The sequence below is a fragment of the Myodes glareolus genome, chromosome 13, assembly GCF_982192425.1.
Source record: "Myodes glareolus chromosome 13, mMyoGla1.1, whole genome shotgun sequence".
Lineage (NCBI taxonomy): Eukaryota > Metazoa > Chordata > Mammalia > Rodentia > Cricetidae > Myodes > Myodes glareolus.
In genome coordinates this window covers 73,256,811-73,278,450 of record NC_142038.1, presented here as the reverse complement: position 1 = coordinate 73,278,450, position 21,640 = coordinate 73,256,811, and the positions used below count along the sequence as shown (strand labels likewise).

Here is a 21,640-nt window from a genome sequence, read left to right as displayed (position 1 = left end):
ATCGTGCCAGAGAACTAGGAAACCCGAGGAAGTTCCTGATCTCTCGGAGAGAGATTTTATTTCCAGAAAATGGCCAATCTTGATTTTGCTTTCCTGGGTCAGCACTAGAAATATAGGATGCCAGGGAAGCACTGATCAATGACTGTCTGATGTCTTCCTTACCACCCCAAAGAAGGTACCTCCCAGGACTTTCGGGCTGGAGAGAACAACGCCTTCTGCTGGAATCGTTCTAACAATAGATTACATACCATATCATATAAGAATAATTTATCAGGGCTGGAGAGATGGCTCAGTGGTTAAGAGCACTGACTGCTCTTCCAGAGGACCTAGGTTCAATTCCCAGCACCTACATGGCAGCTCACAACTGTCTGAAAATACAGTTCCATGATATCTGACACCTTCACACCAATGCACATAAAATAAAAAAGTTAAATAAATCATTAAAAAATTAAAAAAAAGAATTTATCTACATCATATCTTTGAAAGTTGACTGTAAATATATTTTGAATTATTTTTGGTATCTCACAGCATAAGTAGCATCATGGTACGTATAAGATATGGAATTATGTATTAATGACATTTTTGACCCCCCCAACCTAATAAATCACTGGGCTTATTTTTTTTGTACTTTATTTTGTACTTATTGACAAAGACTCTTAAATGTCTCAATACACATAATTTAATACTCTGAAGCCCATAATTGCAGCACCTGTACTGAAATGTCCACTGAGAACCAGTTAGCAAGGGGCCCAGAGAGCCACGTTTCACTACTGTGTTGTTGTCTTGTGTGTTCCTTCTCATACACAGCAATTTATTTTTCTCTCAGAAATGTGACCATAAAATCCAAGCACTAGTAAAACTGTGGCATCAAAGACATGCATCAAAATCAGGTGACAAGCTGAGGGGAAATCAAACCCTGCATGGGTGTCCCCCGCCCACACGCCAGGTGACTGCTGGACTCTCCGTGTGCACACCCCGCCCACACGCCAGGTGACTGCTGGACTCTCCGTGTGCACACCCCGCCCACACGCCAGGTGACTGCTGTACCCTCCGTGTGCACATACTGCCTTTGCTGCACAGGAGTCGAAGCTCAGTGAGGCCAATCTGTTTCCCCTACTTCCACTAACCCCTCCATGATGGCCGACTCCCTCAGAAGCGCAGAGGGAGAGGCAGACTCTAACCCTGTCACTCGGTCGCAGCTGTTCCAGAGCTGTGCCGGGAAGAAGGATTGTGGTGATTGCCCATTTGACAGGTTCCTAAAATGCTCACCACTGCACAAACCACCCTGGATACAAATGTGCATCGAAGGGTATTGCTCTCGACCACATCATGCTCTCTTAAGGCAGCAGCCCTATATTCTGCCTTGAAGATTTATTTTACTACATCATTTACTTGCGTGTGTGTGCGCACACATCCAGGAACTCCATGTGCACACACTTATATGGGCCTTGTGAAGGCCAGAAGAGGACATCAAATTTCCTGAAGTGGGAGCTATGTAGGTAGTTGTGAGCCAGCTGACATGGGTGCTGAGAACCAAACTCAAGTCCTCTTACAAGAGCAGTAACGGCCTGTAACAGTGGAACCAGCTCTCTAGCCCCATAAATTCTGCTTTAAAAAAACCCCCTGCAGTCTATTAGGGAAACATGTGAAACCCCGAACACATTCATTTATTTTCCAAATAACATAAAGTTCTATTTGTTGAAATAATGGGCTTTTATTCCCAAATACCTTCCCCTTCCTGCCACATGCCTTGGCTAATACATCAGGTTCCCCACTAAAGTCTGTATGTGTGGGTGGTCGTGAGCGCTCCTGGCAAATGTAAAGATAAAATCCCAGTGTCAGCACAATCACAGGGCTGACTGAAGACGAGGGCTGCACACTAACACACAGTGTGTGCTCCTCTGTCCTACATGGAGCATTTCACAGAAGGAGACAGGGGCAGCTAAAGATGCTCACAGACTAGGACTGCGTGCTCAGTCTTCAGAAGAGGGACAGCATAGGAGCGATTTCTTAAATTCGGATTGGTTTTGCATGTAATGTAAGTGAAAGGACACACCCCATATATATGTCTACTTATATACATACATGTCTATATACCTGCACTCTCACACAAAAATGTGTTAACTTGCCAGGTGGTGGCGGCGCACGCCTTTAATCCCAGTACTCAAGAGGCAGAAACAGGCGGATCTCTGTGAGATTGAGGCGCGTTTCAGGACAGGTACCAAAGGTACAGAGAAACCCTGTCTCAAAAAACCAACCACCCACCCACCCAAACAAACAAAAAACCCGTGATAACTTTCCTTAACGTTGCTTCCTCTGTATGTCTACCCATCTATCCACACATACACACAATATGTACATGTATAAAGCACACACATGGAGGTAAACTTTATATCCAACAAGTAAATGGCTGTCTGTAAAAGCTGCTTATATGTTTTAACTGTGAAGTAGTAAAGGAAATATCACAAGATCATTTCTACACCATCGGAGGCGATTCCATAGTGGTGCTCCTGAGCAGTTTAGAATGTTTATTCTGTGCTTACCCCATTATTCTGACCCTGAAGTAAGAGGCAGATAATTTGAATGCTTTAAGATAGCTAATATAATTGCAGTTCTTGGAGATTTAATTTCATGCACTCCTGTGCAATGTCCCTTCTAAACTTTAATGGTATGAAAAAGTAGGTGAGTTCAAGTGGCTTAAAATTTACATTTTTTAAACATATCAAGGTACAAAGGATAGTGGCTGATAAATTGGCTGCATCTTTCTATTCTGTTATTTTTGTGACAATATTTTCTACTGTCATCGTAATTTCAGCTCAATTTTCCTTCATCGTAGCAAACAAAAGAACTCTGTTTTCTACTTATTTTCTATACAGGAAATTAATTAATATTTTAAAAAACACATAAACTTCACTTTCTAAGGTACTATGGATACTGAAAGAATAGGTACATGGACTTCTTGGATCAAAACGTAACTGTGAAGGTACTGTTAAAACTAGAAAAAGTCAACTTTTGATGCATTTTCCCTCAGTGTTGCTGAAATTGGAGTCACCGCTATTACTGAGCATTTTAGAAAACAGACCTTTAGATATTCCCATAGCTTTCCAAAGTAATGAATATGAAGTCAGTATTTCATCTCAGCTTTGCAACATTTATCCTCAGTAGCCATCAGTGCTGTTCTTATTTAAGAAATGGTGGCCCCAGAGGTTGAGTGTTGGTACTGATGTCAAGACAAGCATGCACGTTCCCTAGCTCTGCCTCACATCCCAGTTATAGGGAATGAGTCAGACGTGTCTTAGAGAGGTCTGACTTCATGAGGCCACAGAGATTCAGGGCAGCAGAGAGAGCAGAGCACTCTAGAACGTCTACCTCTAGAAGCTTGGCCACCTAGATGCTCGTGAGTTGTCTGAAAGATCAAAACTATTTCATGACCGCATTTGACATTATCTTTAAACACCCTGCTCACCTTAAGAGGCTACAACCTGGAAGTTACGGAAATTAATGGACTACAATAGATGGCTCCCCACGTAAACCAGAGCTCTTTAAGATTCTTCAAGAAGTTTCTGAGCTGCTCAGGGCTTCCCAGGATTAGAGAGGTGGAGCAAGAGAGTGCAGACCACTCGCTCCAGGAAGACCCTCGTGCAGGCAGGACGTGTCTAACTATGTCTGATCTGTTGGGTCACAGGTCACTAACATCACAGTGTTGAGCTCTTTGTGAAAGACACCGACAATGTGCCAGCTTGGAATCTGCCCACAAAGTACCAAAGTAAAAGTCTGGTGCAAGCATTTAGATGTTGGTTAAGTTTCAGTCTCTATGCAATGTCTACAACTTTCATCCTAAACTGTTACTTCATTCTATTTCAAATTTTACATGCTAATCAACAGAACAATTGAGTGTTTTCATCTTTACAGAAGTATAAACGCCGTGCCTCATATGATTTACTTTTTAACACGTGTTGCAATAAAACCAGTATTTTTCCCCATGAAGGAAGGTAATGTTATTTTAGTCTGATACAAGTACAACTTGAACTATTTTCTATACTTATTGGCAGACATACGTGATGGGATCCAGCGCTTAGATATAATAGAATGTTAAATAGCAACTTTAATTTTTCTTCATGGCCATGATAGTGGCTTCATCTATCTCCTAAATGCCATCTGACTTAGCTGTTTAGAATAATGACCGAGTAGAAAAACTGCAGATTCTCTATTCTGATCTATGGCTCCTCTAAGTCTTGCTCCACCAAACCCACTCCCCTCCCCAGAGCATAAAGATACCCTAGAAGTGGCAGGAGGTGTGTAGGTAAGAGCAGGTATCTCTGTGTTACTTGGTCTTGGCTCCGGGTGCAGAAACCAAACACACTCATTGCAAGCCAATGAGTAGTGTCGGTGATGTTCATAATCTAAGAGTTCAAGTGCAGCCCCACTTTTCCCATAGGAAAAGCAAGATTTAAGAAAATTCCTCATGGGAATAGTCCAGATCTTACTCCTTTTTTATTTTTTTCCCTTTTAAGAAGCAAAAGGCAATGAAAGAGTCATGTTCCTCTTTGAAGTGACAATTCTGGAATAGAATCCAAGTTTCTCTGTCTTTGTTTCTCTTCCATTTTTGGTTTTCTTGAGACAGAGTGTCTTTGTACCTCATAGTTCCTGTTTGTGGGGCTGGTCTTGAACTTGTGATCCTGGGATTGCTGGCATGTGTCATCATGCTCTCTGAATCTTGTTTTCCTTCCCCACTTTTCCGTGATGCCAGGGTTAAGGCAATGCCTTGTGCATGACAGCAATTACTCCACTGCTGAGCAACATCTGCAGTCCCTGGACTTGATTCTTATTTTTCAGCTACTATTCCTGAGAGTCACCCAAGAAACCAAACATGCACGTTTTATACCTTATATTTATACCTATAATTTTATTTTGGCCTTATAAGAACCTATGAGTGTGAAGTTTGTTCTTTTTCTTTGTATCTGAGGTTCAGGGAAGTCATGAACCAAGATCAGTCACGCGTCTAGGGTACCAAGTCAACACCTTGGGGTGCTCAGATTTCACCCCAAAAGCTATGGTTTCGGTAGTAATTACTCAGTTGCCCAACACGGAACAAATGCACCCTGGACGAAACAAGAGTATAATTTATTCTTCCCCACCCTGCCCCTGCTTTCCCAGTGTTCAGCCTCTGGACAACAATGACTGGACATCCATCCAGCATGACTCCCAGTGGGAAGACAGCATGAATAAAACAAGACTTGGGAGAATGAACTACGGCAAGTGAGCTGAATGATCCCGTAGTCCGATCCACCCGACCCCACATCCTTCACGCTGGGTCAGAAGGTCCAATTATAGGCCTCTTCTAGCTTTTTTTTTTTTTAATGATTGACAGCAGCCAGAGGCAAAATTATTTTGGTGTCTATTAATCTGGTCTCTAATTTTCTTTTTGCCTCCAAAAACACAAGAGCATTATAGAAGCCCAGAGTAAGAGAGATTCTGAATCCATAGTTAAAATGCCCTGTGAGAGTAACAAGTGGGTTCAGTCCCAGCTTTCTCAGGAGCCATTACCTGCAGCTCTGTTTGGAAGAAAAACTTCTGTGGACACTGCGTGCAGTCATAGATCTTGTCCTCTTGTCCATGGGCAGAGAATATATGTTGCTGCAACTTGTTGGCCTGGACAAACACTGAAATAACAAAGAGAAGGGAGCGTGGGTGACTGTTAGTTCGCTGTGTTCTGAGCTGAAGACCCACCATTCAGGGGCAGCAGGGAGAATGCCCGGCACACCTCCTGGGCAGGACTGGCTCCTGACATTTGGGGAGAGCAGGAACACAGCTGCTCACGGCTCAGTCTCTGGCCTTTGTCAGGATGCACTTCACCCAGCACCCAATTCAAGCCAAAGACTCCAAAGTAGTGCTTTAAGGAAGCCCTGCTCCCCTATAAATCTTTGAAAATAAAAGCTGAGAATTGTCAAATACACAGCTCTGTCTCATAAGAAATGACTCCAACTTTGCAGCAACCTACAGGTTAAGAAATCACGGCTGCCCAAACCCTGTTTATTGCATTTGCCTAAAGTTATAGCTAGCAAACAGTTCTCCATTTAAATGTGTTAATGCTGAAAATCATATCCCCCAGCTACTCTGGGGCACTGTCTATAAATGTGCAACAGAACGGCAGGTAAATTCTCTTTGGATACTTTAAGATCAACTTGGCCTACACACGGAATGCAAGGGTTTCAATAATATAAACATGTTCAATTTTAATGACTACAAAACAAGGCCCTAAGACTGTGTAACAGTTTACCTAGGAGACATACTATTAATAATTAAATTGTATATGCCAGAGGCGCTGTTTGGGTTGGCAGAGCTGACTTCTGATGGATGCCTGGTGCACTGTGACCTAAAAAAGTTTGCATCTACAATATTAATCTGTATAGGCATGGAAAGGACTTATTAAAGATGCTGCCATTTGACTTTGACTCCACTCTGATCATTAAAATTATTCTAATTGCCAGACAACCTATAATATTACAGTATTGTTCTTGTGAGTCATACATTTTAATCACATTTCTCATTACCTGAAAAACACCTCTCAGCTTTCTTTTCACACCTAACATGCTTTATATCGGAAGGAAGGTTTTATTTTTCTTAACTGTTATTTCCAGATGACTTCAAGATACAATAAAATACAATAAAACAATGACATCTGTCTGTACAGAAACCCAGTCCGTTCTTGATGCGGTTTGTTTCCTTACTTAGCTCAAAACAAAAACAACAGCAACAGCAACAAAAATGGGAATTTTATCCAGGTTTGCAACTTATGCCCATATAACTCCCTATGTTTTATGAGGCTCCAGCTACAACATGAAAGAACTATTTTATTATAACATTTAATTGTGGAGACTTGATCCAGTATTCTTTGATGAAGCCTTATTAGGTACCCGGACAAAGGACCTGGATTCTTGATTATTTGTATCTTATGATTCATATTCATAGTGAGAGTGTAACAATAGCTTTAATAAAATAAAAACATTGGAAGAGTAAACAAAAGAAATAGAAAGATTAACAGATGGAGTGGGTGCATAAAGGCCCTTGTTAAAGGTACAGTCATCAACATACTTTAGGTGTGACTAGCAAGTGGTGTGAATGGGTGTGGCCCCTTTTTCTATTTTGTTTCAGAACATAAATCTATAGATTGGATGCAGTGAAGGTATGTAATCAATGCCTGTGATTTTGCTCTGCAAACAAAGAAGTTACTTTTGAGGCAAGGTATCTATAGCTCTGTATCTACATATGCATTCTTCCTAATAATGGAATTGGCCACCCAGTCCCAGACACATGCAAAATAATCACTGAGGAGTTTTAAAGTATCCCTGACCTTCTTAGGGCAGGAGTAGAAATGTGTGATCATACCTCAGCTTTCATGGGCTTCCAATAATAAATTCTGATTGTGTGTGTGTGTGTGTGAGAGAGAGAGAGAGAGAGAGAGAGAGAGAGAGATCTGACAACTGTGCCACTGTAACATCGAATAACGATTTCATAAAATTGTATAATTCTATCAACTTTTAAAATACAATCTCACAAGAAATAACTACCTCGCTTAATGTGTTTACTAGTTCAAAGAAGTCTGGGAATATTTAGGTTACACACACACACACACACACACACATACACACACACACTGCTTTTCATGAAGATGGTATAAAACTCTCCAGGTTGAGGTCACATACATGTGGAACACCAGGACCACAATTTTGGTTGAACATTGAGTGACTGAAAAGCAGTCTGGCCTTGGTAACCTTTTAACATCGCGAGGAAGCAGAGTGAACCCAACATGGACGTCATTTTCCAAGTGGAAAAGTGTAAACTTGGGCGAGAACTTGAAATGCCATTTGTTCATCCTGACAGTTAACCTTCCCACCCGGCTCAGTCTCTAAAGCAGACTGCAATCAATAATGCTAATCAGCAGAAATCAAACATCTTCCCCCAAATTGAACTGGAGTCGCTCTGTAAAAGGCCAAGCAGTGGGAAGTAGGGTTGGGAGGAAGGACGCGGAGGGGTCAGAGCACACACAGACTGATTTTACTTTAGGAAGTATCTTACCTGTGAAGCAGACAGGGCACTTGAAGGTGCCTCCCATCCCTTCAAAGCTGTGCTCTATCAGGTGGCACTGAAGTTTGGCAGGGGAGTCGAAGGTCTGGCTGCAGAGTTTACACTCGTGATTCAGTCCTTCATCTGTGGAGAAGACATGACAGAAAAAGTGAAACCGTGTGTCTACGACAGACCAAGGGTGCCTCTCACTGCAAGCTCCCACTCCCACCAAACATAAATATGGAGTTGTGTATAGCTACACCACTCAGAATATACCTGATTCCTAAGCATGGGGCAGTAGGTACACTTTCTGGCCATCTTACGTTATTATTGAGTTAATAGCAATTTAAAACATTTAAAATTGAAAAGTCAATAATGAGAAATCATATTTTACTTTGAGACTTTTAGTGTATTGATAACAATGTCTCTACTTTAATGATTATGATTTTATGAGTTCTAGATATTTCTAAAGGCCTTAACAATGGAAGGGGTAGAAAAGTGGAATGACTTCTTGCTCCTCTGCTTTGTCCAGAAGACCGAAAAGCTGCTTCTGCCCCTGACCACAGGTTTTCTTGGTCTTTCTTTAGTATAGACTTCCGCTGCTACAAGATGCTCTGGCAATTCTGGAAGATTAATTCATACGGCACTTTATCAGCGCTTGCTTCTCTGCTTTGCATTCCAAGACCATCATATTCAACTCTAGGTCACTGATCCCTAACTTTGCTTAACAGTCTTGGCTTTGCCCCTGGCTCCTACCTGCCTACCTGCCTCGTTTTCACTTCTCTGTGATCCAGGCTCACTTCTAACAAGCTCTAGATCATTAGCTATTACAAGATGGCAGAAGAAAGATTCTGATTGGTTGAGAATTGCTAAATTAACAGTTCATAGTCTAGCTAGACAGAAGTCCCCTCACTAAAGCTAACAACTTGGTGAATGACACAGCTTACTGCATTTCCTACGCTGCAAATAGGTCTGCAAACACAGATCACAACCACTCACCAGGAGTGCTGCTGTTACACCCATTCAACAGACGAGAAAGCCATGACCCAGAGAACGTACAGTTGTTCTCTGGGTCAGAGGGGCTAGAACTAAAGAAGCAGGTGGGTTGGCCTCAGGGTTCATGACCTAGATAGGCTATGACGTAACATACACCTGCTATCCCCAGGATGCTCTGCTAGGAGAGCAAGCGAGAGGCGACAACTCCGGCTTACACCCTTTCTACGTCACACGCCGACCTTCTATTTGCAAAAGCTAGAGACATTCCTAAGATCTCTGTCAGACACACTAAGGCCAGGCGTGTAAGATATCTTTACACCCTAGGAACAGCAAAACTCAACTCCAAAGGCAGCTCCTCAATTTAAAGGCAAATTCCTGAATAGGTGCTTCACTAGTTGGGATCTGACAATACGAAGGTTCAATTACAAAGCGAATTATTAGCTAACTAGGAGCGAAATTGCTCTATTTGTATTCCTAATCTTTCTTCTCACTTAGGTGTGAGTCTTCTGAAGCGGAGGACAGGCGTTTGTACAGGAGAAAGCAAAGCACTAATTAAGCCTCCAGTACAATACACATTTCATAGGAGACAGAGCCCACTCTGGATCTGGGTGGCACAGCAAACTCCTTGACTATAATTATGTGTAAGGAGACGTCTAATTGTGCCGACCGACACGACGAGGGGCTACACGGAAAGCTTCAGGGATTATAGAAGATCAATTGTTCTTTTTTTTTTTTTTAAAGTCTGTTCTTTTCTCTTAAATCCTAAAGTCACCAGAAATTTCCCAGGTTCATTAGGAGACATAAGAAACACTATTTGTGCAGCGAATTGGATCACCAGAAATATGTCAACTTTTAAAATTTCCTAAATATTATATAACTTTATTTTGAATAGTAAGAAGATACTAAATAGTTTTAATTTCAAAACACCATTTAAAAAATTTTGTTTGCTTTTCCACACTGTGCTCAATAAATGCAAACAAAAAAATGGCAATTAATTGACTTTTCTTTCTCTTGCCCTACTTTTTGTTTTGAGAACCAAGGAATGGCCAGGTGTAGCTGTGGACACAGGTTTTCTGAGTTCTTGGGTTATCAGACTGTTAAGTCACATGACCAGTTTTGCTGATGTCTTTCCTTGGGGACAGTGGCTGACTGCTATATGTACATAAACGGAATTATTTAAGTTAAGAGGCATTTTAATGAGACACTCTCCTTTTTGATTACACACACTTTGTATGTAAAATAGTAAGAAAAGTGAGTAAGATACGCTTGTACGAGTGTAAGGAAACTGTCCTCACCCATTTTCCCCATTTTCAGCTCAGAGTAAAGCAGTACCCCAAAAGTTAAATAATTTAAATTTAGTTAAACGAATCAAGAATGGTGATAGTCAGCCGTGGAGTTACTTATGCATTATTAGCAAGAATAATTTTTCAAAGGTTCTACCCTTTGTTTGTGGGATACCAATCATAGCATGTCATATCAAGCATTTTCCAGAGCTATTTTTATAGTTCTAAAGCACATTCCAATATTGAAAAAACAATACAAGTATAATTGTTTTCTATTTGTAGGTTAAACAGTGAAATTCAACCCCATAAATGCATCTCCAAGTCATCTGAGCAAGAGAGAAAGACGTCCCAACTGTTCTCCAGCTAACAGTAAGCCTGAAGGGACGGACGCCCTAGCCAACGGTGGGAACCCTGGCCGTCCTCTCCTCTGCTCTTTCCCCGAGCTCTTCCCATCCTCTCTCCGGAGCAATAGCATGGGGCCAGGACAAAAGGGTAGTGGACAAGATAGCTTTCTCAGCTGTCACTGTGACAGGGAGCCTGCAGAGGCAGCCTCAGGGAGGACCACGGTTTTAGGGGAGCACAGCTGACCATGGAGAAGACATGGCTGCTGCAGCTCCAGCTGTTTCTGTGGAGTTTGTTCCATGTGCTTGCTCTGCTTGGGGGAATCAGGAAGTAGAGGCTCTGGCTGGAGGTAGAGCAAGTGATAACCCCAGGACCAACTCCTCAGCGCCCTGTTTCTCATAGCTTGGCTCTGCAGCTGAGAAGCAAGAATTCTGACATAAGAGCCCAGGGGCTACAACAGGGACCAGGGCATCTATATCTACTGTTGGTTAAACCCTTTGTTTCCCTTCTAACTGAGGGACAGCCATAAGAATGCCAACACAACTTGATAAGGCGGATCTCAGAAGTCGCTTCACCCAGAGAGCCTACTGAACCTGCCCTGATGAATTATTTCCCCTTGTGGTCAGCAGCAGTGTCTCACCATAAAAGAACTCAAAGCCCACACTATGGAGGGCTACATCTGAACTAAAGGTCATTTCCTCGCTCATGGTACTATCAACATCTCCAATTTCAATTTCAAGTGGGATCTGCCCGGAAACCAGAACTTGCACCTTGCTTCCTCTTTTTTTAAAGGTGCCAAAGAGCTTAAAAATTCAATCAAAATCACCATTTTTCCTCTCTGGAAAGGTAGCAGCTGACAGTAATTGGATAATACAGTCTGACTCATTTATTAAAAAGAGATTCAGAGTCAATTGACTTAATAACCATTACAATATTTCATTAAGGCTATAATAGGCTTGCACAGCTCTTTTTTAAAAATGAAGAGTTGTTGGTGGGATCTTTGGATGAAACTTCTAGATGCTTCCATCCTATGTTTTCTGCTTATCTATAGTCACCAGACTTTCTAAAATGAGTGTACTTTATCTCTGCATGGTACTCTGAAGGAGGAAGGGAGGGAGGAGGAGGAGACAAGAGGGAGAGATCTTTCCGTGCTCTGCTAATAAAGACTGATTACAACACTGGAATCTTTGTAGCTAAAAGGCTGATGGGAAATGGACAATATGATGGAGTAGAGAAAATCACAAGCTCCACGCATTAAGACTGGAAGCATTCTCATAAACATGAAAACAGAAATCAGTGCAAGGGAAGGGAGAATAAAACCAGAGTGCAAATCCGCCAGTCAAAGCGGAGTTCGTTCTAAGCCAGGCTCACTTCAGAGTGTACACAGCATCCCCAAATCTTGTACTCTGGCACTTGTGAGGGTACCCAGTGACATGGACAAAAGGTCAGCGTGGCCTTCTCCTTATGTCCTTATGGGCACATACTAGAGGCTCATGAGCAGCTTTCCTGGTTTCCACTGCAAGGGAGGACCGAGGACGCTTCAGCACAATTGAGAAATAATGTCACACATGCAGGAACCGGAGTTAAGACAATTATTTTCATTCGCTAATCTTTATGTAAGTATGGACACAAATGTAAACAGAAATCAAGTCTACATGAGAGCTTGACACTCATGTAAATATTTACTCCCGTGTTAAATGTTTCAGGGAAGGAGTCTGCATATGAAATTGGTGTGCAACCTCATTGCCTGAGAGACGTGATAAATTATGATGAACTTTGTGCTCACAGGGAACACTTGTTCTGTCTCAACCATAGCCAGCTCCTTCTTTCTCTGTCTGCTATCAGTTCAGGACCCACAGGACTGTCGGGCGGCTGCACTCTGCAAAGAGCCAAGAGTCACCACTTAGATGCCCAAGTCGAGGCCACCAAGTCAAACACAAGGCACTGACACTTCAGAATAAGCTTTAGACAACGGCAGTCCTCTCAGCAGTCTACAGACAATGTGTCCCATGCTTAAACCCCTTTCCTTCAATAAAGAACAAAAGTCCAGAGGAGGTACAGGCAAATGTTCAGAAGGTAAGCTACATGCAGCTCTATCTTAGAAATCACTGGCGGCCCCTTTTATATCATCTTATCAACACCAGGGCCATTAGTGGGAACAATTTTAACGGTTTATAAGTAGAACCCCTTCTATTTACCCTCGGGAATGACTGGAAGGATCCTCCTAGACTCTGCTACAGAAATCTATAAGCTGAAGTCCACCCCCACCCCACATCATGTGACAGGGGCCATCCTTAAAAAGCTCTGATCTGACAGGGAGTGAACTCTACCCTTAGAATCCAAGCAGAGGAACCAGATGCCCTGCAGCTGTAATTCATCCCTCAGTTCGAATGTGTGCACCACTCTATGCTTACACACACATATATATTTTAAACCCAACAACTATGCCCTGGACCAATTCCCAACACCCACTCCCGCCCCTGCCATGCTTTGCTTTGCTTCTTCCCTGAGTTAATTTCCAAGCACACATTTATAAGCCAGGGGTCTGAGGACTAACAAAGCAAAGGCATACGTGACAAACCCAGCCCTCGGCTACACTGGCTCACCCTGGAAACCAGGGCTAGAAAAATAGGCAGCCTGCCCTGCAATTTGCCATGCACACAGCCATCCCATTCTTTCTCAGGTCCGCGGCACTCTGGCCATGGTAATTTGTTGCGTTACACACGACACATATTTCACAACTGTAACATAAACACACCAAGGTGCTAATTTGGCAATGGAGAACACAACTTAGGCTGCAAAGTCCGCCAGTAGATTAGTCATTAAGCCCCTGAGTAAGACAGAATTGGAGAGAACTAAACAACGTCGGACCCCCAACCCCCTTCACACCAGCTAGAAAGTTCTGGCCTTATTTATTCTCTGAAAGAATTTAACATGAAGATGAAATTGCCGGAAGACTGACGGGTACTTTCTGAGAGCTTCCTCATTGGGAATATTTGGTTCTGTCAAGCTTCTTGAACCACTGAGAGGGGCAGGAGATATTAAGGTTAATACATTTTACAGTACAAAGGACAGAGCCCTGAGAATGCGAGCAACCAAACAGTGACCCAGATGGCGACCCTCTATGCACAAAGTGCCCAAGCCACACCATCTTACACAAAGCCAGACGCTATCTATGCAAACCTGTGCCTGAGCTGCAACAGTATTCTGAGACTGCGAGGTGCAAGCCTCCATGTAACTCAGGTCCTGATGATTTTTTTTTCTGCCAATAATCTAAAAGTTGCAATGTTTTTGGACTTTCTTTGCAAAGGCACTGGTACTGACACTGTTGTTTCCTGTCTTGAACTTCTCATTATCAGCAGGACGGGAGCAGGAAATGATTCAACTGGGGTAGGCTGCATAGTACCCAGCAGATTTTAAAGAGCCCAGGGGCTGCCTAGAGCCCCATAAACATCAGCAGCTTGGAAACTAGCAGGGGGTCCAGGTGGGCAGGGGTGGGACAGGCAGGCAGGGGGATTTTAGATGCTACGAGACGCAGTACCGTCCAATGCCTTGGCTGTTATCACTGGCCATCTGAATGAATGTCTATTAGAATATGCTCATGGAGCAGGAAAACATTGGAATGTTGTTTAAACGATAAACAATAAGCCACTGAAAAGGTGGCTTTCCTCTGGCCCCAAGGACTCAGCAACCCTGTTTGGCACAAGTGGGGGCTGGGGCAAGCACACTGACTAAGATAAATCTCCAGTCTGACCCATGCTCTGGCACCTTTAGTGATGTCTTTTTCTTTTAATGAGTCTAAACACGCAACTCACAGCTTAAGGCTCGGTGAAAACATACGGTGATGCCAAACAGGCTTAAAAGGAGAGCCCTTCACTCTTAAAGGTTTGTTAAACAACAGAAGTTATCAAGAGAAGCTACTCTGAAACTTTGTGAAGGGCCCGAACCCAAGAGAAAGCACTGTTAAGCAAACAAATAAGATAACACATATTTCTTAGTAAAGCATGGGGCTGGGAGATGGCTCAATGTCTGCTGCAGGAACATCCTCATGATGATGTACCAGAGTCCAGGTACAAAGTCAGGCATGAGAGCTGAAAGGTGGCTCTGTGCTTAGGAGTCTTTACTGCTCTTGCAGAGGACCTCCTGAGTTTAGTTTCTAGCACCCATATTCTGAGGATCACAACCGCCTGTAACCTGAGCTCCAGGGAGATCTGACCCTTCAGACCTCAGTGGGCACATGCACCCGAACTCTCGTGGACACCACATACACACGGTGTGTGTGTGTGGGGGGAGACAATTTAAAACTTCTTTAAAAAACGTTGGATATGGTAGTATGTACTTTTAATTCCAGAGCTAAGGAGGTAGAGACAAGTAGACTCTTGGAGCTCACCAGCCAGCTAGCCCAGAGCCATCATACAGCCCCAGGTCCCACTGGTCCCCTCCCTCACATATGTGCATCTACCTGCTAACCCCACCCACACATACACAAGAAAACTAACATCATTGCAAACCAAATGCAAGGGTGGGAGTGGGGACAAAGTTAGGCTTGAAAGCAGCCTGCTAGGTCTGCATAGAAACTTGTTTCCTGCTGCAGAACGTGGGTGAGTCTCCACCATGAGATAAGGCATCCTGTTTCCACCGAGAGGATACTGGAAAGGACTTCTTTGTTGCTTCTCCTTCCCTTAGAGAGTACTTCTCTGATTCTCCTTTCTTTCCTTCCTTCCTCCTTTCTTTCTTTCTTTCTTTCTTTCTTTCTTTCTTTCTTTCTTTCTTTCTTTCTTTCTTCCTTCCTTCCTTCCTTCCTTCCCTCCCTCCCTCCCTCCCTCCCTCCCTCCTTCCTTCCTGTCTGCCTGCCTCCCTCCCTCCTTCCTTCCTTCCTGTCTGCCTGCCTCCCTCCCTCCTTCTCCTCTCCCTTTCTCTCTCTCTCTCTCTCTCTCTCTCTCTCTCTCTCTCTCTCTCAACTACACAAGACCAAATTCAAAGCCATGATGTGCACTTCGCGTAGTGTGTTCTGTGTGATCAGAAATAGGTCTTCGTCACTCAAGGGTGCACTTCACCTTCCTAGCAGACTTGAATGGCAGGTAGCCCAGGGCACCTTCAAACCAAGGCGGCTCTGGGTGCTGTGTTGCATTATTCACCAGTTTATGCAATACTTCAAGATGCAGGACGGTAAGAGGATGCCACAACCCAGAACAGTACATGGATCATACACAGGGTACACACAGGTTACATGTGTCGCACATAAACAGAACTCTTCTGTCACAGGTCACAGAGATATCTCTGAAGTGTATACCATGATATACAAGGAAGTGTTCTTTCTTTTTTGGTGTGTATTTGTATGGGCATGATGGGTCTGTATGTTTCTGTGTCCATGAGTGCAGGTGTACATGTGTGTACTTGTGTTTGTATGTGTGTGGAAGCCAGGGGTCACCCTTGGGTTCCTTAGGAACTTCACGCACCTTGTTTTTTGAGACAGGGTCTTTGACTAACTGAAAGCTTACTGAGTAGAGGTGGCTGGCCAGCTAGTCCCAGGGATCTGTTTCACCTTTCTAGCTCTGAAGTCATAGGGGTGTGCCACCATGCCTGGTAAAACACATGTGTTCTAGGGATGAGGTTATAAGGGTGTGCCACCACGCCTGGCAAAACACACATGTTCTGGGAACTAAATTTAGGTCTCCATGCTTATAAGATACACAGTTCACTATCTCCCAGGCTCTAAACAAGCTTTTTTTTTTCTTAAACAATTGATATTCTTATGACAAGGTTTCATACTTTTAATTAGTTAAAACAGTCATATGGATTTATCATGCCCTTAGCTCACAGATTCTTTTACATTGTTTTACATCGAATACCTAACTTTTAAAGTCTTTGCATCTTGTCTTCTTGTACTGGCAAGAGCACAGGTAAATTGTCCTTCAAGCACTGAACTAAAGCAAAGCAAAGCAAAACACAAGAAAAAAAAAAAAAAGAAAGGGAGAAAGGGAGGAAGGGAGGGAGGGGGAAGAAAACAACCCAAACACACATTGGTAAAATCGGAAGTAGACAGCTCATGCAGCATAAACTAATTGCAAACTGCCGGATGTTAATAGTGGGGAGAACATCTTTGAGAGTGAAGAGGTGCAGTGGTCAACACTACCCACATGGTGCTGGGCCAGCCCTGGGAACCGTGGACCAGACACGGGCTGCGCTAGGAATGTCTCTGCAGTGCAAGGTTGAGTTTTCAGCAAGGGTCAGGGCCTTTGCTTTTCCTTCTTAAAAAAAAAAAAAAAATCTTCTGCTGTTTGGCATAAAGCCACTAGCTATGTGGAAAAAGTCTCCAAACACTGAAAAGCTGTTTATCTTTGCTAGAAAGCACAGCCTGCTACTGCTGATGATAAAAAAAAGAAAGAAAGAAAAAAAACTGCAAGAGAAATACAAATCAGACAAACAGAGACGGAGTGAGGTTTAAGAGCTTCTGTGATGTTATCCGCAGGTTTAGGAATAAAGACAGTCGGGCATTCTTAAAACGAAATCTTCACCATTTTTAACTATGTTTATGTGTGTGCATTTCTGGTATGTGAACATAAGAACAAGTGCTAGCTGAAGCAGAACTGGCGAATGTTCATGCATATCATGGAGGAGCTGGAAACCAAATTCTGGTCCTCTCTGGAATAGTCTTACATGCTCTTAACTGCTAAGCCATCTCCCCAGTGCCAAAGATTGAGTTACTTTCATTTTTATGTGAATGACTTTTCCTGCAAGCATGTATGTATACTACATGTATGCTTTATGCATGGAGGTCAGAAGAAGGGGGCAGATCCTCTCGAATGGAAGTTACAGACAGTTGTAAGCCACCATATTGGTACTAAAAACCTTTGCAAGAGCAGCAAGTGCTCTTAACTGCTGAGCCATCTCTCCAGCCTCTACTTAGGCATTTTTAAAGCTAATCATCCTTGTACGACTAACTATTTCATGAGAAACTATCTGGCTGATTACTTATTGCAGAGACGAAATCTTTGGCTTACTATGGTGTTTGGAATCTACATTTATCCCAAACCACAAATTGTGTCCGTGACGGCACGTGTGGACAGAAGTTGTGTGTGGGGTCCTCTCTGACTCCCAACGACTCCTCAGCCTCAGCCCACTTGCAGGCAATGTTAGGAAACCAGGAAGCAGAGAATGTAAAAACTCACAATTCTATATGCATCCTTTTATCTTTTCCTGGTGTGACCTCAGGAACTTGGCCTTGAAAAACAGAAGAAGGAAATGGTGCCATAAACACAGTAAGATTTCTAAAAACAGTTTATTGGAAATGTGAAACTTGCATTCTCCTAATCAGAGGATGCCACCCCTCAGAGAAAATTTCCTCTGCGTTATTAAAGTGATATACTGCGGTACTGGTTAGAGCTCCATAACCTTTAAATTGCCTGGCTGTAATTAAGGCCACTAGTTTTATTTAGGAAGGTTCAAGGAGGCTCAATTTAAGTTAGCTTAACTAGTGTGAATTTAATGTTATGCCGCCAGAAGGCAGAGGGGCACACTGGTCTGGCTGCTCCACCGCACAGGCAGCTGTGGGGTTGTGTATCCTAAATTATGTTCAGATTTCAAGAAGCTGCAACTGTCAAAAAGTAACAAGATGTGGGTAAACCACAGCCGGAGGTTAGCACTGTACTCCATCCATCCATCCATGCATGCATCCATGCATGCATCCATCCATCCATGAATCCATTCATGCATCCATGCATCCATGCATCCATGCATCCATCCATCCATCCATCCATCTATCCAACCATCCTACTGACTGAAGATTCTAAGCACATATGATCTCTGACTGTCTGTTATTTTTAAGGGGGTCATGACCACTTTCTCAGAAAGGTAGGGGATCAAGATAATGTCCAACCAGCACCAGTGATTTAAACTGAGATGCATATGTAGCAAAGCTGTGAAAGCAGCAGTGTTATGACCAGGAAACTCTTGAGAGGGAAAATTTACAGGGAGGGGCATGGGGAGAAGACAGCAAAGAGCAGAGTGCTGAGAACACAGCCGCTCCCCTGGAGAGGCAGGTCACCAGGGACTAATGCAACAGAGCTAAACAAAACAAATGAAAGAAAACAAAAGCAACAACAGAGACAGAGCAAAGAAAACCGTGCCAGCCCCGATGAGAAGTGCGGCAGACAGAAAGACTTGGTCCATGTTCCAAATCTTACTGGATGCGAGCACACAACATTCATCTCTGGGCAGAATGCAGAATGCTTGCAATTTTCTGTAGCTCCAACAGAAATAATGATGAATGAATTTCTTTACAGCCAAGTGGCTCAAGCAGCCGACTATGCCACCACTATATAATTAATAACAATAAGCAATTAAAGAGAACAGCAGGTTACAACAAGGAGATGTCAAAATATATTAGCAAAGGAAAATACTGCAGCCACACATTTAAAAGAAAACCCGGTGTGCAGTACGGAAATGCACACAGCACCTTCTTGCAGGCTATGTCTTGGATGAAGCTTCTATACTTGAGATTAACGGTGGATGACACAAAGCTACTCTAAGGTGACTACACCTTTCCAAAACCAAGAAATATTCCCAGTGCTCAGAGAAATCAGAAATGCAATGTGTCACAAGGTAGATGGCTGGACACTCTTTACATCATCCACTTACTACGATATATTCTAATAAATACTTCACAATAGAGTAGCTGTTGGCTCAAGTACTCTGAGAGACTCTAGGACGTTTTGCTTTCTAAAACATGTAAAATATTGGTGAATCAGTAAATTTGGAAAGTATTGGAGAATAAGAGAATAAGTAAACTTACCTGCTCAGCCAAACTGGAAATCTTAAGGTGGGAGGGGGACTTGAGGACGAGGTAAGTGTGGACTTGTCTGAGTGGAGAGAACGATGGGAACAAGACACAACAACTAGGATGCCCCCAACGGGCTGTGTTACAGTTAGGACCACAGAAGGGTTCACGCACCCCTCAACCCAGGGTTCCAATGGTCCACCAAATCTTTACTTAAAAAAATAAATAAATTTGTAGCTGGAAAGATGGCTCATTGGAGAAAGTGCTTACAACATAAGCTTAGGGCCTGAGTCTGTATTTTCAGCATCTATTTTAAAACCAGGCCCAGTACTAGGATTGGGGATGTGGGATGGTGAAGAGAAAGATGGATCCCAGAGGCTAGCAAGCTTCAGGTTCAGTGAAGAGACCCTGTCTCAAGAAAACTAAAGTGGAGGATGATCGGGGAAGGTCAAGCATCAACCTCTGCCTTTCCTATCTGTACGCATGGGTGTATGCACCTGCATACAATGTGTACGTGTACATATGTACACATCACACACACACACACACACACACACACGCACGCACGCACGCACGCACGCACCCTCTCCTGCTGAAGTACAGAAGTTTGCATTGTTAATCAAAGTTATTGCTTTCTTATCGCCGTGCACGAAGCTGTTAGCATTTCTATGCCATGTGGCCCCTCTGCCCAGACTAATCAAGGGTTGAATTTACTCACTCCACCTCAAGTCCCCATCCCAAACAACCGAATCTCCAAGCTTTTTCTCACCCATTAGAATGTCAAAGTTTTAGTGAGCATGCAAAGCCTTCTGGAGAACCAAAAATTCTGGAAATGGAGAGAGAGTTAAAGATTCCCCCCATCTCCAGATTCTCCAATTTGATTTGATCTATCAACCTGAAAGAAGGAAATATTTCTGATCTACAACTTGTGAATTAACTGGCTGCATCCTGACGTTTTCTTAATGGCAGTAAACCAATGATAAAGTTAAACTGTCACCAGAATCCCGTGAAAGCTGAGCTTGAGGGCCAACAAAGATCGACTTCATTTGTCTATACGGACCTATACTTCCTTAAGTACTTGGGTCATTCTAAATTGAGGAACCCTGTAGAACCTAAGCTTGAGGGCTTCTGTATAGAGTTAGAATTATTCAGAAACAAAGACTAATTATTTGTCTATTACAACTATACTTCTTTAAGTACTTGGTCATGCAAATTGAGCATTTGGGCAAATACCAATCATATATGTATTTTTAAAAGCATACAGCTTACTTCTATGTGGGACACTGATGACTGTAGTATGCTCCTAGCCTGTTCTTCTCTCTTGGGCATCACCATGGATGCATCAGCATATCCAGACTCTCCATGCTGAAGCCAAGATGTTACTGGCATACCAATGACTCACACTAATTTCTGTTTCCTTCTACTGTTTTCTGTCAGTCAAGAACGATGTAAATGACAGAGCTGGTTAGCTGGTAATGAAAGCAAGAGAGAAAGGAGGGAGGGAAAGAGGAAGGAACAAAGGAAGAAGGAAAAGAGGTGATTCATGGCACAAAGATTTTCACTTCTTTCCTATTTCCTTTGAAGAATAATAAAAGAATAAATACCTATAAGGGGTTTATTAGGTCAAAAACTAAACCTAAAGGCTGTAGAGGAAATAGAGCTCACCAGAAAGCCTGGGCTAGTTACAAGTGTTATCTGTTAAATGAAGAATGAGACATAATAATTATCAGTAGCTTTTTCTCAGATATAATTTCTTATATTACTTTATGCAAAGCTATTAAATATTTCTCAGACTATAATGCCAAATTATAAAGATGCTTTGGGCACAATAAATTTTTAATCCCCCATCTTTATGACAATTTTTCTAAAACCGGAAGCTCATTCAAGATCTGTCTTAAAAGTTTAAATACTGTATACTGTGTCAATATAACGGAGGCAGACAATAAATCCCCTCACACAAGCAGGAACTCTATTGAGATAATGTCACTCAGCTGTCTAGTCATGGCCTTACTCATTTTATGCATTTACAGGCTCCACTTTGGCCTCATGATGCATGGTGCAATCAGCACAGATTTCCAGTGCTGTCTCAAGCAACCTAAATAGAATGTGGATGCCTGCAACTTCAAGTTTGTGCTCTTTCTGAAGGAATGCCACATTTGGCTCACATTTATCA

The 21,640-nt window shown here is 42.7% G+C and overlaps 1 protein-coding gene across 3 annotated transcripts in view; it reads right to left on the bottom strand.

Annotated features, from left to right (window-relative positions):
• Positions 1-21,640, bottom strand: part of Znf521 (zinc finger protein 521) — a 284,630-nt gene that overhangs the window by 20,044 nt on the left and 242,946 nt on the right. For all 3 annotated transcript variants that reach the window (XM_085700110.2, XM_085700107.2, XM_085700109.2), the window contains 2 exons: positions 8,080-8,211; positions 5,548-5,663 (listed from right to left, as the gene is read on the bottom strand). In XM_085700110.2, coding sequence (XP_085556236.2) covers positions 5,548-5,663; positions 8,080-8,211 — 248 coding nt within the window. The remainder of the gene's footprint in view (positions 1-5,547; positions 5,664-8,079; positions 8,212-21,640) is intronic.